General features: G+C 36.9%; 1 protein-coding gene across 1 annotated transcript; it reads left to right on the forward strand.

Moving 5' to 3' along the window:
* The first annotated feature begins 6823 nt into the window (after nucleotides 1-6823).
* LOC121244817 (E3 ubiquitin-protein ligase AIP2) lies at nucleotides 6824-10272 on the forward strand. Its single transcript, XM_041143030.1, has 5 exons — nucleotides 6824-7078; nucleotides 7496-7721; nucleotides 7818-8020; nucleotides 9611-9826; nucleotides 10007-10272. The coding sequence occupies exons 1-5, from the start codon at nucleotides 6929-6931 to the stop codon at nucleotides 10154-10156; spliced, it is 945 nt and encodes a 314-aa protein (XP_040998964.1). The 5' UTR covers nucleotides 6824-6928; the 3' UTR covers nucleotides 10157-10272.
* Nucleotides 10273-17009: the final 6737 nt, after the last annotated feature.

The following is a 17009-nucleotide window of genomic DNA, read 5'->3' on the forward strand; positions in this document are numbered from 1 at the left end:
TCTCAAGCAAATCCCCCATCACAGCCCCTTCCTCATCAGGCACCTCACAAATCTCCTCAATCAAATATAATCTAGGCTTTTGACACTTATGCCCCGATGTCCATCTTCCCTCACAATAATAGCACAGACCCTTATCCCTACAGTCCTTCATTTGTGTTTAGCTAATTTTTTGTACTGGTAAGGTGAGTTTTGGATAGGTTTTCTGGTTCTCAGGTTGTGGTTGGTTAATTCTGGGTAGGGTGGTTTTAGTAGAATAGGAAGTGAATGGTTTATGAATTTTTCTAGTGAGGGACAAGTTTTCCTCCTAGATTTTGGCCAAACTATAGGCTGAAATAAGGGATGTAGGATTGAACATGGGTACTGGAAGACGAATGTCATCCCTAAGCCCACTCAAAAGACAACTTAGTTTATAGTTATCGGATAGACCCCTCAGCTTATTAAAGAGGGACTCAAATTGAGTTTTGTAGTCCTCTACTAAACCAGATTGCCTAAGCCTAGTTAAGGCCTCCATAGGATCATTATAACAACTTGGACCAAACCTAATAAGGCCCTCACAAACCAATCCCAATCAACCAACTGCCCAGTCTCATCCATCTCCTGGAACCACACCAATGCCCTACCCTCCATATGAAATGATGCTAACAGTAACTTGTGTTGTGGCTGAGTATTGTGAAACTTAAAGAACTTATGTACCTTGTACAACCAGCCTATGGGATCATCACTAGTAAACAGAGGGAAGTCAAGTCTTGCTGAATGAGTCTGCACTTCTCCCATCTGAACTGTTTGGAGATCCTGCTGTACCTTTAGTACATGTGAAGATTCAGCTTCCTCCTGATGCTTCTTCTGCAACTCCACAGTGAGCAAGGAAAGTTGTCTCTTCAAGGCCAGCATTTTTGTCTCCAAGCTCTTGAACTGGGATTCAAAAGTTTTCTTCAGAGAGGTGAAACTCTCCTGTAGCTGTGACAAACGGGTGCCTTCTGCCATGAGTATACTTTTGGAAGAAGGGGATGGGGGTATCTCTGATACCAATTCTGTAACACCCCCTGGGGTAGAAGGATGAATAAGCTCACTCAAAGAATGAGCATTCTCTTGAGAAGGGGAAATACTAGAAAACTTATGCATTCATTGATGTCCTTACAGGAGAAAACAACCATGTATATGGATAGAGCATGTAACAAACTCTACGCACTCATGGAGAAAATTCACTAACAGTACCATAACAACTTAACGGAATAAAACAAGGAAATACAATAATCGATACTGGATTAATTCTAAAACATTAATAGACTTAATACTGAACTGGGCCAAGGCCCACTTATTCATAAAACCCTATTGCAGCGCGAGCTTCAGCCTCTTCGTGATCCAGCCCATTTCCGAACTCATGTAATCTTAGCCTTCACGACAACACTTCAGTTTCACTTCAGACTTCTCTTCTCAGTTATCTTCTACAAGTTCCCTAGGGTTTCATTGCAACAATCCGTAGGGCCTCAAGAATATAAGGGATCGATGCATGTGTGGAGCTATAAAGAGGGTGATTTTAGATAAGAAATCAAGAAGGTTCAATTGACAAACACTTTCTTACTACAAACCCGATTGAAGATGGGTGAGCACTTATTGTACAAAATCAGCATAGTTGATTTTCGATACTGGCAATGTTGATGGGTTTTGTGTACTTAATTAATCTCATTGTTTGTATGCAAATAAATTGCCTAGTACAATCAATATATGGTATCACTTTCCGGCAATTTTAGATCGTTGAAAAATCAAATTCCATCTATAAAAAATCTTGTTGGAAAAACAAAATTTTTGCAATATAAAATTGCCAAAAAAGTTAATCTAGTGATAAAAAAAATGTCGAGATTACACATAAACCTTAACTTATAACTTTTGGTCGAGATTATACATAAACCTTAACTTATAACTTTTGGCCCATCATCCAATTTAATCACATAATCTTAATTATGATACTTGTGTAAATTAATCCACTCGATTCCTTCTCTACGTTTTACACATTTTAAGCTGGAGTGACAAATTCGTGTTCGTAGATCGAATTCGTGTCATGTTGTGTCGTGTCGTGTCAAGTCACGAGTATTAGATAATATAGGTCAATTTGAACACAATCCCTTTTAATTAAATGGGCCATACTCTAAAACTCTATCATGATCTATATAAATTGCAGGTGGCATAATACAACTCATATAAGCAGTTTAATAATTAACTTTATTGAGTTTATATGAACACGCTCCGTTTAACTTGTTTAACTCATTTAATATAAATGGGTTCATCTGATTCGTATATTTAGTTTGAATCAATTAATATAATTTCATATATAATACATAGATAATTATATAAATCATTCACAAGTACAATCGGATTCATGATAAAATATTTTATGATCAATATCTAAACTAATAATATATAAGAAAATTAGTATTTTCATAAAATAGTTAAGTAGTCACTGCCTCCCTATTTGTAGGGAGAAAGGGAAGAAGTAGACCAAACTAAAAATATACTAATATTAATATTACATCCCAAAAACAATAAAGACAGGTAAAACTAAACATTTATATCATTTGTAAACAAAATTCATTCGTGTCATACGAGTTGTTTTCGGATTCTGCAAGTTGGCTCATTTATTAATCGTATCTTATCGAGACAATCCATCTTGATCTAAACTCATTTATATTAAGCTCAAACCGGCTTTTTTTTGTCGTATTTGTATTGGGTCACATGTCGTGTCATATATTGTCACCCACAATTTTAAACCCTCAAATTACTTACTCTTAAACTTTCATATTAATTAGCATAATAATCTTCATTTATACACAATCTCATTTTAATACATGATATTATTAACTTAAAATTTAACTCTAGTCTTTAGGTATAGACCAAACCCCATCCATTTAATTTTGTTGATTCATATAGTCATCGTTTAATACAAATTAAAGTAATGCTACTCATCATTCCATTTACTATCATCATCTCATCATCCTATAAGGTGGTATTAAATTATTGGAGACTATTTATTATGTTTCACTTATGAGCTTATCATTTAATGCCACATTAAGAGATGTTGAGAGGATGATGATAAAAACGATGATAAGTAGATTTTTTCTATAGATTAACCATAACTACATCAAACTATACAAGCATGTTGTGTCAATGTGTCATGGTTTGTGGAATATTCCATTGTTTTGTGGAAGGATCTATGAGAATTGAAACCTTAGTATCTGCCTGAAGAAATCTTATTGAACTCTGAATCTTGAAAGTGTTAGGCCGAAGAATCCATTTTTCCTCACAAATACAAACCTGATCTCCATTTCCTATTCGCCAAAAAAGTCCCTCGTTTAACAAAGGTCTAGCAGCCAGAAAACTCTGTTAAACATAAGAAGGATTGCTTCCCAACTTTGCTTTAAGAAAATTGACATGTGGAAAATATTTTGCTTTAAGGACCTAAGCTGCCCATGAATGTGGATTTTTAAGAACCCTCCAACATTGTTTTTCCAACATGGCTATATTAAAATCTTCATAGTCCCTAAAGCCAAGGCCCCCCAACTTCTTAGACTTCCTCATATGATCCCACTTAATCCAATGAATCTTACTCTCATTAGCCTGTTGACCCCACCAACAGCTCCTACAACTTTGTTCAGTTGATTGATAAGTTGTTTTGGTAATTTAAAAAGCCCCATACAATAAACAGGTATAGCTTGGATAATGGATTTAATCAACACCTCTTTACTAGCTTTAGATAGAAATTGAGTTTTCCAATTGCTCAACCTATTCCACTCAGTTCTTGCCAAAGCCCTGATAAACATATATGGAGATGCACCTCAAATGGTTTGTTCACAGTAAAGAGTGCATATCATTTAAGAATTGCAAGCAAAACTCAGTAGCAGGGTCAATCTTCTAATTTCCAATCTCCTCCAGAACCTTGGACTAAATTGTGGAATCTCAATGCTCCTCAAGCTTCCAAGACTTTTCTATGGAGGGCATGTCAAGAGGCTCTGCCTACTAAAGTCAATTTTTTTAGAAGGAAAGTGGTGGAAGAGTCAAATTGTCCAATTTGTGAGCAGCACTCTGAAACAACCATGCATGCTTTATGGGATTGCATTTCAGCTAGAGATGTTTGGGGGCAGAGTTCTATTTGTTTTCAAAAACTTATTTCTCAAAGTTCTACTTTCAAAGCATTATGGAGGAGCTGTTTGGAATGTTTGATCAGAATTTAATTGAAGAGTTTACTATAACTACTTGGAAAATCTAGGCAAGAAGGAATGAGTTTGTTTTCACTGGCTTTTTTCTCATCCCAATCAGCTAGTGCAACACTCTATGACATTAATGAATGAGTTTAAACAAGCAAACTGCAGAACTGAAGCTTTTCTAACAAATACAAATCAAGCTCAAACAACTTGGCAAGCTCCACTACAAATTCTCACAAGATCAACTGGGATGTAGCAGTAGAAAAAGTCAATTGCAAGGCTAGTTTTGGAGCCATTATTTGTGAATGGGAAGGATCTGTGAAAGGCACAATGAGAAGAAATTATGACTTATACCCTGATCCTATGCTAGCCAAGACCATTGCTGCTTTTTATGCAATAAAATTTTGTGAAGAGCAAGGCTTTAAGAATCTCATATTGGAAGGAGATTCTCTGCTAGTTGTTGATAAGATTCAAAAGCAACAAGTTGATATTACTTGATGTGGAATGTTTATAACAGAAATTCTAGATATTTTGGCAGGTTCTGAAAATTGGTCAATGAACCATGTTGGGAGAGATTGTAATAAGGCAGCTCATGCTTTAAGCAAAGATCCTTTGGGGTTTTAGCTCTTCTTGTTTAGCTCTTCTCTACACCGTTGTCAAAAAAACACATCTGAATATTTAGAAAATGGCCGAAAATCTTTGGTGTTGGTAGCTCTTGTATCCAAGTACAACTTTTGGATTGTGAAACTGGAAGAAAGTTTTGGCTTTTGGCCTTTGCACCTGTTGTCTCCACTCTGTTTCTGCCAAGAAATCACATCAGGAGTGGCCATTGCTAGTAGCATTTGGAGCTTGGTACTCTCTCTATTTTGTATGGAAAAATATTGGGAGCAGCTACCGTTGTCAGCAGCCACTTTTGCACACCATATGTGGCATCATCCAAACCACACATCTCCCAAATTAAAATTCAAAATTACTACCGTGATGAGAGAGAGCGCGGAGATGAGAGAGAGAGTGGAGATGAGAGAGAGCGGAGATGAGAGAGAAAGAGACAATGAGAGAGAGAGACGATGAGAGAGAGAGACCGAGATGAGAGAGAGAGTCAAGGAGAGAGAAAGAGTCGGCAAGAGAGAGTTGATGAGAGAGAGAGAGCTGATGAGAGAGACGCTGGAGAGAGGGGAGGAAAGAGAGGAGTAGAAGCCGTCTGTGCGTTTTGCACCAAAAAAAAAAAAAAAAAAAAACAAATGGACCAAAAACAGCCATGTAGTGTGTGTAATGTGTGCACAGCTACAGTGACTGCTCTGTCGTAATACTCATTTTGTATAGGATTGTATTCACTATTCAGGTACCATCACTCCCATTCCTTTTTTATGAAGTCAATAAGAGTGCTTCCAGGTCTTGGGTTTTGGCCTAGGAAAGAGGGGTTGGAATCGAATCCAACAAAAATGTGTTTTCTTTTTCCTTCTTATATTATGTACTTCTATTTTGAGGAGAGAGAGCGATGGGCTTAGGAGAGAGTGACTGGCTTGAGTAGAAAGAGAGATTGAGACAGCAGAGAACCACGGACTTGAGAGCAGACATAATAAGTGAGTTTTATAAGTTGCATGTGAGTATGCGGTAAAGATAATGGAAAGCTGATGTGCTCATTCATAGGGCCTATTTGGGGTTATAGTAGAAATCTTAAAAAGTATTTAAATGATTTTAAAAGTTATTTAATAAAAAAAATTAGATTATTTAAGAGTTATATATTAAAGCACTTTTAATCTCAAATAAACTAAAAAATACATTTGAGAAAAAGAATCATTTTGTTGCTTTTCCTCAAACGTACTTTTTTGGATATTGCAGAACATAATTCAAAATTTAAAAAGACTGTCAATAGATAAAAATACTCATAGAATTTTAAGATAATTACAACTTTCAAACTTTCAATGATATGATTATAATTTTTAAAAATTCAAATAATCATCATTCTTCTATCATAAAGTACTTTTTTAATTTGTTTTCAAATAAACGTAACGTGTTTAAAAATATGTTAAACATATGGTTGTCAAACAATAATCTTTTTAATAGTAAAACTATTACTAATGTAAAACATACACATAGACTATCAATTTTCAAAATTACTCATTTATAAAATCAATTTAAAAACTACTCATAAACTACAAGATAAAAAAAAATAATATACTTCCCACACATAAATTTAAACAAAATAAGAAATTGAGAATATATTGTAATTTTTTAAATATTTTTACTTATAAGTCTACGAGAAAATATAACATCGATAAATTTTGTTTTAGATTGTAGTTTCGAGTTTTTTTAAGTAGTGAGATTGTGAGAAGATGATAAATTTCATATTTCTTTCTTTTTTGAGTAATGAGATATATATATATATATATATAGAATTGTTTTTATAATTTTTTATATAAGTATGTTTTAAATTAAGGGTATTTTTATCAAACTATTTTCTTTTTATAAATTATTTAATAAAAATATAATTAGAAAGAGATGTAAAAATAATTTTTCTTTTTTGTTATTTATAAAAAGATAAAAGTGAGGTGGCTAATAATGATTGGATAGGTGGGGCAGCAATGCCCAGAAAATTCCTGGATCCGTTCGGAGGTGATCATTCCCTTGCCCGGTTTCGGTGACCTCCTCGGCAAGAAAATTGAGAGTTATTTACGTGCAGCAGAAGAGAGAGGACCGACAAAATTTCAAAGAGAATCCTGAAAGAGAGAATGGATCGGGAGGAGGATCGTTTGAAACAAGAGTTGGAGGAATTGCAGGGACAGCTTCGGAAGAAGCTAAAGTTCGAGGAGGCGGTCTTCACCCTCAAGTCTCTACTCCGACACCGTTACCCCTCTGCATCTCCCTCTCTCCGCCAATTGGTCCGCCTCTCTCTCTCTCTCTCTCTCTCTCTCTCATTTGGTGTTTTTTTTTTGTTTTTTTGTTTCCTTTTGTTGTCTATTATTCCATTTCGTTATCTTTTTGTAAGAATTAAAACCGCTATGTCCTGAATTATTACGTTGGTTTCTAAGTTTGAGGTTTCAGATTTACTGTTCCATATTTGATAATTTCTGTTTTTCTTCAAACGATGATTGCTCTTCAGATGACAATATTTTTTTGGATCGGTAGAATGAAATATGACAATAACATATAAAGAATTCGAGAACGAAACACCATATTAATCAATATTTAATGAGTACATAACATGGTTGAATTTAATGTAACTGTGGAAATGTTTTTGTATGATGTTCATGCCATGGAAATTAACTGGGTGTTGATAGTGGTGGTGGTTGTGGTAGTTTTACTCTCTGATATGCCGGGTTGCAACCGTTTTAAAGACGAGATACACGGCACCCGGTTTCTGGCTCGCGGGATTGGGGCTTTTTGAGGAGGCTGAATCCCTGCTCTCTGTTCCTTCTGAGAAGGAGCACTTGAAGGCGTGCATTGTGCAGGCTAGGGAGCACTTGCACCAATTAAGTAATCCTTCCGAGGCTTCAGAATCAGCACAAAACATGTCAAGTGGAGGTCCAAACAAAATACCTTGTTGATTGATAATATCAGTTCCTGCTCTATAATTCTCAAAATCCAAATTTTTGTTGATTTGCTTATGTGATGATTCAGGGTATCTTTTTGAGGGGCATCTCACAGTGGATCCTGAGCCACCACAGCCTCAGTGGCTGGTGCAATCAAACCTCTTGACTACGGCTGCTACACTCTTTGCCGCTGAGTCTTCTCAAGGTCTGGAAGAAAACAACCCCACGACAGAAAATGCTGCTAGTCTGCTTCAAGAGCTAATGAGCAGGCTAGGGGATGTTTTGCCATTGGTACTACCTTAATTCCCTATCCTTACTTTTAATACATTAGATTGTACCTAATTTTCTCCCTTGTATTTAAGTAACTGAGGAGATTGGTAGAAATGGAACCCATGTAAATATATCCTATACCTTATATGCCTCTACATTATGGTTCCTTTTCTCTGCTCAGAAAAGTTGTAGAAAAACAAAAATATACCATAGGGTCTCCTAGAATAGAGATTTCAAGAGCATTGATACAAAAGACAAGCTCTCTCTCCTTTCTACTGGCTCTTTATGTTATTGTCTTATGTGAAAAATTGATTTGCTGTTGATATATTTTTCAGAATGATTCAGCTGAAAAATTAAAAATTTGGTAAAATTAAAATTTGTTATTGGGTTTTCATGACAAAAAAATAAAATAAATAGTACCGGGTCGAATGAAAAATTGCCCCCACACTTCACTTCTTTTTAGAAAATGGTTATTCAATCAGGTTCCTGTCTAAAAAAAATTCTACTGGAGGCCTTGATGGGTATGTGTTAGGAACCTGATGCAGCACACCGTTTTGGAGAAATGAGATTACACAGCCTCAATAATCAGTGCCACACGCACCGTTTGGCATCCTAGAGAATTTCAGCTTATTATTGTATTTTGTCTCTTTGTAGTAGTTAGTTGCTAGATGTTTACGTGTCAGTCTTTTATTGGTATGGTTTGTTATTCTGCATGAGCATAAGGGAAGGGACTGAGGGGAGGGAGATTATTCTGAAATCTGGAAAAGAACTGATCTGTGTATGGAGGTTGGAAACCCTCGTAGTTTCCCTTATCAATACAAATGAGTCTATGAGACTCTTTATCAAACACCTTCCCTGCATCTATTATTACTTCCGGAAACTCTCATTTCATTTTGCAGCAATCCTTATTACATTGCAGCTATTTCCCATTTCTCATTTCATTACAACAAAATTCACAAGTTACACGGAATTACAAGGAGGTCCATAACAGTATGCCGCCAAGGTAATGATGGACACATGGAATTCCATGTGTCCTTAAAAATAAAAAACAATAAATTAATGAGATAGAAAAAAAGTTAGGTGGCATGAAAAGCGGTTCCCACAACCTGGCGTCTCAATGAGGGATTTCCCTCCACCTTGCACCCATCAAATGGGTTGGAGGGGAGGGTTTGCCCCCAGCTGCCATCCTATGGCTGGAGCATGGGCTCTCTCCCACTGCCACTCTCACCATGCAGGTGGAGTGTGGGCCCCTCCTACGGTTTATCTAGGTGGTGTGTGGGGGTAGAAGGGGTGTGCTGGGGAGTGGGGGAATGGGGAATGGGTTTTCCCTCCACCCTATGTGGTGTTTTTTTTGTTTTTTTGTTTCAAGCTTTTTGAACACATGGCATGCCGCACACCAATCATTATCTTACAGGCATGCCACATTATGGCCTCCTAGGTTTTAGACGAAACCTGATAGGACTATTTTTTGTAAAGGTTGAAGTAAGGGAGCAATTTGTTCCTTTCTTTTTCCCAAGCCCAAGTGGTGGTGTTTTTTTTTTTTTTTTTTTTTTCATGAAAACATAGTTTTTAGTTTTCCATATGAACTTAAACATTCTCTCTGTGCATAAGATCCCAGAAAATGATGCCATGCCCCGAATAGCGCCACCTGCCAGTAAGGAAGTTGTTGCAAAGCTTCCAGTCATTACTGTTACAGAGGAAATCCTGGCCAAGCTCGGAAAAGAGGCAGAGTGCGCTATTTGCAAGGAGAACTTGGTTGTTAGCGACAAGATGCAAGAGTTGCCTTGCAAGCACACATTCCATCCTCCCTGTCTAAAGCCATGGCTGGTAATATTACTTTACTTATTGCTAGGGATTTCATAAAAATCTTGTAGTTGTTTCTTCCTTGGCTTCTTGATCTGTTATAATCTGTTTGTTCACTGACTAATGATTGGGTTACTGAATGAATAGTTAATTGAATGAGATAGAATCTCCATTCAACTTGAATCCTATTTTTACTTTTTGCAGGATGCTCATAATTCTTGTCCAATTTGTCGCCATGAGTTACAAACTGATGATCATTCCTATGAGAGTTGGAAGGAGCGGGAAAAGGAGGCTGAAGAAGAGAGGAAAGGCGCTGCAAATGCTGTTAGAGGTGGTGAATACATGTATGTCTAAAGTGTTGTACTTGTAGATGTGGCTTTGTGGTGGTGCTATTGACTCGCTTGTGTTGGTTAAATTTCAAACAGTCTAGACCACACGTGGTTATAGATTTTAGAAATAAGTTCTCGTCACTGAAACGTTGAGCCGGTTGAAACATATCCGGTGAAACACATCTTGGGCTTTTTTGCTTTCTAAAATCCCAGAGAAGGGCCAAATTAGGTTATATCAGCTGGTATAAATAAAAATAAATAAATAAAACCGTATCTACGTAAGTTTGGACCTGAATGATATCAACCGACCACCGTTTTCTAAAATCAATGGGGGAAGTTTTAAAATAACTAGAGAAAAACTCATTTTGTTATGATCCTTCCTCGTTTACTTTTACAAAAAATTTCATCTCATTTAATTATTATAATTTTTTTCAAATCTCAAAATAAAAGTAATATTAAAAAAATATATTTTAATAATATTTTATTAAATTTTTAACTGTTATCTCAATTCATTTAATCTCATTTAATTTCATCTACGAAAACAAATGAATCAGAGTTAAAAAGGCTTAACCAAATTAGTAACTAACAGTTTCGGAGATTTTTTTTTATCAATAGTTGGGTCTTTTACAATTGGTATAAGAGTGTGAATTATGTCATCAACTCAAGTCATGAAAGGGATGAACTATTGGTTGGATTAAAATGTCTTGATATTTTGTATGAATTTAGTATTAAGTAATGGATTCGTGAAGTCCTCAAAACGAAAAAGGTTACTAGAGTGTCAATGTCGATGGAGTGAGTTGTTGCGAATGTTGGATTCGGAAATATGATGGAATGTTATGATTCTAAGGGATAAAACAAATTAGTATCTCTAGTCCTAGGTCCTTTGTTATCAATGGTTGAGCTTTTTACACACTCAGGTTCTGGTACTTTTGAGTTGCAGTTCGTACCCAATGTGAATAAGTTCGGGAGTATCTGTCGTCGGGAAACAAATTTCTTAGATCTTTTGTGGTATTTGCATGCCATTTTTAAGGAACAAAGGTATTTTGCTTCTCTTCATGGCTTCCATTAGTTTCGGCATCGTCTCTTTCCTGATGTAGGGTTCAAACTGAGGAGTCTCTTTGCGCAGAGGTGTACAGGTTTGTTCTGTGCTCTGCATGTATCCATGTGCAAATGTTTAGTGCTCGTTCAACGGTAATAAAATAAGCAAAATCAAGGGAAGCTTGATTGTGATTAACCAACAAATCTAATACCTATGAATTTGGAACTTTTGGAGATATTTTATGACGAAATGATATTTGCAGTCGTGGAGTGCGAAAGCACCGCATAATCTCTTTGAAAAAAAGAGTAAATATAGGAAAAAATTAAATTTTTAATAGTAGATTTTCTTTTTTTTTTTAAAACGATTATCCGGCGCTTACGCACTCCACGACTGTATATAGAATTACTCTTTTACGACTTGAATTGGACAATTTTTAGATTTTTCTTTTTGCTTTTGATAACTTGGTTGAATGTTTTATAAGTATTGTCATGACACAAACCACAGGATTAAGGTAATCAATTCCTTTAATCTCTTCATGGATACTTCTAAGGGTGGAAAATTAAGAGGGGTGCTACCCACATGGGGGGAACGGACGTAAACAGGGAGAAGGCTAGAAAAAACTTGGTTGAAACCCATAACCAATATCTTAATAGCATCAAATCAAGTATTTCAGCCAACGCACACACTTTTATTGACCGTAACATCCTCGGGCTAGAGTAGTTGCGTGCTCAATACTCAATTTTAGAACTGAGAGAAGATGCAAAAGTGAAATAAATAAAAAAAATTGTCAAAAATCTTGTTCTTCATACACCATGATTCTCCAATTATTAGACCGCAAGAGGTACATACATATTTATACACATACATATTCATATATACATATTTATACACATACATATTCATATATATATATATATAATATTTGCAACTTCTAGTTTAAAACCACAAGAGTATGATCCTACATGGTGCAAGTAGTCTACTTTTCTTTGTGTGCGTTTATGTAGCTCTGCAACAAAATGCACAAAAGAGCATGCAATTTTCAACATGATCTTAAAAAATTATTAGGTAGTCTCGAAGTACGGATGACGTGGTACTTCCAATGTGACACCCCTAGAACTTGCTTGGGATGGGATAATAACTAAAGCATCGGGACATGTAACTTAAGGCTACATACTACTGTACAATATAGTTAATATGCAATGCATCTAGCATGTTTCTAGCAGTATACAATAATTGCAGTGGAATAGTTCGATTCTATGTAAAGTTTAGAGCAATAAAAGCATGGTACCATCATTATATAATTAAGGATCTCCAAAATATTTGTTCAAAAATCTCCCAAATACAAAATAAGAAGGGTTTAAAACCATAACCCTTGAAATACCAGGTTCACAAAATTAAACGGCTTTCACATAGCCAATCTAAGGACCCTATTTGGTCTTGTCCTTGTCAATAATTTTTCGTAGCTCCTCAAATAGCTTGAACAATTCACAAATGAAGTGGTCAACTACCGTTAGTCTTTCTTCTACAGGTTGTCTCCATCGAGCGCTTAGGGCTCTTTAGGGCCTCCTTAATCATCGGGGGAGCCGCCCTCTTGTGTTTTACCATAGTCCTCTAAACCTATCACAACTTCTACTATTCCGGGGAGATAGTAGTGTGAACTACTATACCAAAAAATCTCAGTAAATTAACAAAAAACATACAATGAGATAATACAAGCATGCAAAGGCAGCCCATGAGAATGTATGCATGAACATGTACTTGACCCGAAAACTTATTTAATGCTGTACTTTTTTCTTTTCCTTCTTCTTCAAGGAAACACTAGACTTGTAAGCATGTAACCAGATATCAATATAATAGAGTGTCATTTCTTATTAAACTCTAGTACACTTTTCAATATAACAATGTTGGTGGAACACTTCACAGCTCCCCTACGTACCGTGGGCTTCTTGCTAGTTACCGCATCATATAATTGGCCCTCTTGATTGGGTGTGAGTACTTCAGAGTTCATATAACACGGCAGTAAACAGTTCACCTTCATCGTTTTTATTGTACTACACCCACTAGTGTTAGGCACTACTTCGCTCCAGAATCTTTTAAGAAGGACCCATTCGAAATCCGTTGACTGTTCTTCGTCAACCCAAGGGTTATCACTCTAATTTCAGCAATGTAGAGTGGACAGAGGAGTTCCACTAGGATATTCCCTCATCCTAACATTTGGGGTATTGATTAAACATGTATTTAACTTTTCAAAAAGAATGTTCAACCCGAAATGCATGTGACATGTGCTTAGAACAAAACTTGTTTTCTTTCATGTAAGACCTAAATATGCATGCCATGGACAATGAGACATTCAAGCTATAAAGCACACATAGTCATTGATCACATGTCAAAAAGTGCACCGCCTTTACGGCTTGAAAATATTAGAACATACGTTAATCTTATCACAAAGCAAGGAATAAGAGCTCAAACAATCATACAACAACTCGGTTTATGGCATGTTATATCTAAAGCAATAAACCGTTTTTTAATCTGATAGCAGCAAACATGGCCAAGCATTACAAGCAACGATTTCCAATCATTAAAGACATTTATTCAATTGAAAGAATATACTTAGCCGATTACAAAGCATGTGACAAACAACCAATTCATAATCCAATTTAATCAATGACATGCAAAGTTCACTTGCTACATACAAACATTATCCCTAGGTAAGTTAAGAGCTAACTTACAAATATCCGAAGAAATGAAATATCAATGACAAGCAAGCTGTAAATATATTGCACAAATCATTAGATCAATTGAAATAATGAAACCCTACTTTGAGAGTGAGTGTGTGTTGTGCTTAGGGTTCATCCCACTCGGTTCTACGCATTCTTCCTCTCTTCGTATGACCTTTCATGGATTCGAACCTAAAGGGAAAACCCTACGTCGAATGGTGTTTGTGCCTCTTCTTACTGTTTCGATCCTTAGAACCCTAGTAGTAACTTTTGTGTGTGATGTAGGTGTGAGATACACTTTGTATGTGCCTATCTACTTTCATAGCCGAGAGCTTCATTAGAAGGAAGACCCTTCTCTAAAACCCTAGTGATGGTCATGTGTCATCTATCCTTCAAGGTTATTTTACTTCAAATCTTGCTAGTTTTGGCTCGGTCTCCTTGAGAGGAAAGCCTTAAATTCTCACACTTGATGAGATCTAACATGGTTGAATGGACATTCCACCATCTTCATGACTCAAGACGAAGGGATGTCACACAGCTCTTACTCACCCAAGTTGAAACCCCTTAGACCAACAAAAGCCCGTGTGAGAGCGTGTGTGATCAAAAGAAAAGAAGTGGAGTAGAAGTGTGAAGGTTTCTCACTGTGCAAATGCTTCGAGCGTGGCCTTCTTGCTTCTCTTCTCACCCTTATGGTTGGATGGTAGGGAATGGTATCGGAATAGGAGTAGTTTGGTTGGAGAGAAAGTGAGTCTTTCCCTAGGGTGGTCGTGCAAGAGAGAGAGAGAGAGAGAGAGAGAGAGAGAGGGGGGAAGCGAGTGAAGGTGAGTGATATGAAAATGCAAGATGTCCAAAATGACTCTTGGGTATCCCCCTTTTGAGTGCCAACCCCATAAAGGCTCCCCTTATATACCTCCTCATTTTCCCACACAATCCCCTTCTCTCATCATTATTTTTGACATAGAGAAACCAAAAGTCTCTGTGCATGGGCGTCATGTGGCACCATGCCTCTTGCATGGCCGAAACCCCTCCTTTCTTTTCTTCATCATTGCCTTACGTTGGGAATTCCAAAAGCTCATCTACATGTGGCGTGATCCTCATGTGGTCAAGGTTCATTAAACCTCCAAGGGCGTGTAGGTCTTTTGTGACCAAAACTATAATGTGTCTCTTCAATACTTGAGCCTTCTTGTCCTTAGGTGTGTGCATGCTTGCGATTTGGCATTGGCGCGTATGTGTGTCTTGCCCTAGCTGACCCTCTCTCTTCCTCTCTTGTCTTCATCTCCCACTAAGATTCTTCTAGGATCCTCAAAAGTCATGTGCCATTTCCCAAAGTCATCTCTTCTTCTTCCTCATGATTGCACCCTTCAAGAGGCTCTCATACCTCATGCATGCATGACAAGGGGCAAAGTGATGGTTGGTCTTCTTGGTTAGGCATGTGGATGCCTTGGCCAAAACCCTAAAGTCTCTTTGAGACTTGTGCTCTAGATTTTGAAGCTTCCCTATGCGCCTCTTCCCATTCCTTATCATCGCATATCTTCTAGGAATTCCAATACCTAGTGCATGCATGATAAATGGCAAGGGAGATGGGTTGGCATGTAGATTTCCTTGGTCAAATCCTAAGATCCTCCTAGAGACTTGAGTTTTCTTGAGTTTTTTATTTTTTATTTTATTTTGTTTTGTTGCATGTGCCTCTTCCCATTCCCTCATGATTGCATTCCTCTAGAAACTCCCACATTTCATGCATGAGATACACATGGTAGGCATGGTGACTAAAGGCCCTTGGTTGGGTGTGTAACCCCCTTCTTCCACTTTCTTGTCCAGGTTCAATGTATTCTAGAGGTAGGTTTGCATGTGTGCTATGTGGCATGTGAGTAGGTGAGATGGGCATGTGCCCTATGTGCGCTAAACCCAAGTGGCAACTATGTGCTAACCAAGAATGGTTCTTCCCTAAATTCCAATGATGAGATTTCTATGGAAAGCTAAAGGTTTTTCCCCTTTCCAAGTAGGCATCTCACATACCCAAAACCCTAATTAGGGGTCTCCTAAACCCTTTGGCCCTTAGTGGCTGACTTTCACGTCCATGATGGGCCTTCTCTCTAAGATGGACAAGACCCTTACTGCATTTCAAGGTTCTTTTCAAGCTAGAACTTGGACAATATCTAAGTGGGCTAAGACTTGGATAATAAAAGTGGCAAGTAAGGACTTAGCAAAAGTTTTGGTCGTCTGTAACAACCCGCTCTTCAATAAAGTCATTTTTGTTTTTAATTTATGGAAAATTGGTATGCTACTAAGCTTGACTTAAAAAAATTTTCTTACTAATGAAGTGCCAGATACGAAAGATCTCATAAATAAATAAATTCAATTTTTATTAAATACTTAAAATCCAAAAGAGAGTATGCGGAAGCACTTATTTAAAATCAATAAAGTCTCATGTGCTTATCAAAATAACTTACTAAACTAAAATCATAAAACTAAGCATAACATAAATTTTTTAGGCCTCTGCCTCTCCTCCCTGGGTCAAATCCTATCCTGCAGTCCCATCATCACAAAGATCATCACCTAGGATGGTTAAAACATAAAACATACAAAAAATGAGTCGAATACTCAATAAGCAATACATCATACAATAAACATAATAAACATAAGGTTTCTTGAAAAATATGCATACTCATAAATACATACGTTATTAACATGAACTTATCTTTCACTTGTCATAGGCCGATACCAACTGTTGACTCCCATGAGTTAGGTTTAGCGATTCTAAGTAGATTTCAATTCTACATGTGGCTGCGGGTTGTGGAATTCATACATAAGGAAGACACACTAGGTGCACTACTAATATGTACAACCTATGTAACACCCCGCTTAATTAACTCTTGATTAACCCTTAAGTACTTTAGATTAGGCTTTTAATTATGGGTTAATCACTTTTATTAAGGTTGGTAGTGGGATTAGCATTAATGTTGGTACTTAGTGTTAATGAGCTAAGGTTAGAGAGGCAAGCCCATTAGTAATTTTGGTGAGACTTTTTAGGACCCAAGTGCATTCATGGGCCTCGCCCAAGAAAACCTTGAACCAAAGCCTTAGGAAAATCAAGGCTAGTTTTGACCCAAGTATAGGAAGGC

The sequence above is a fragment of the Juglans microcarpa x Juglans regia genome, chromosome 8S (assembly GCF_004785595.1).
Source record: "Juglans microcarpa x Juglans regia isolate MS1-56 chromosome 8S, Jm3101_v1.0, whole genome shotgun sequence".
NCBI classification, from domain to species: domain Eukaryota; kingdom Viridiplantae; phylum Streptophyta; class Magnoliopsida; order Fagales; family Juglandaceae; genus Juglans; species Juglans microcarpa x Juglans regia.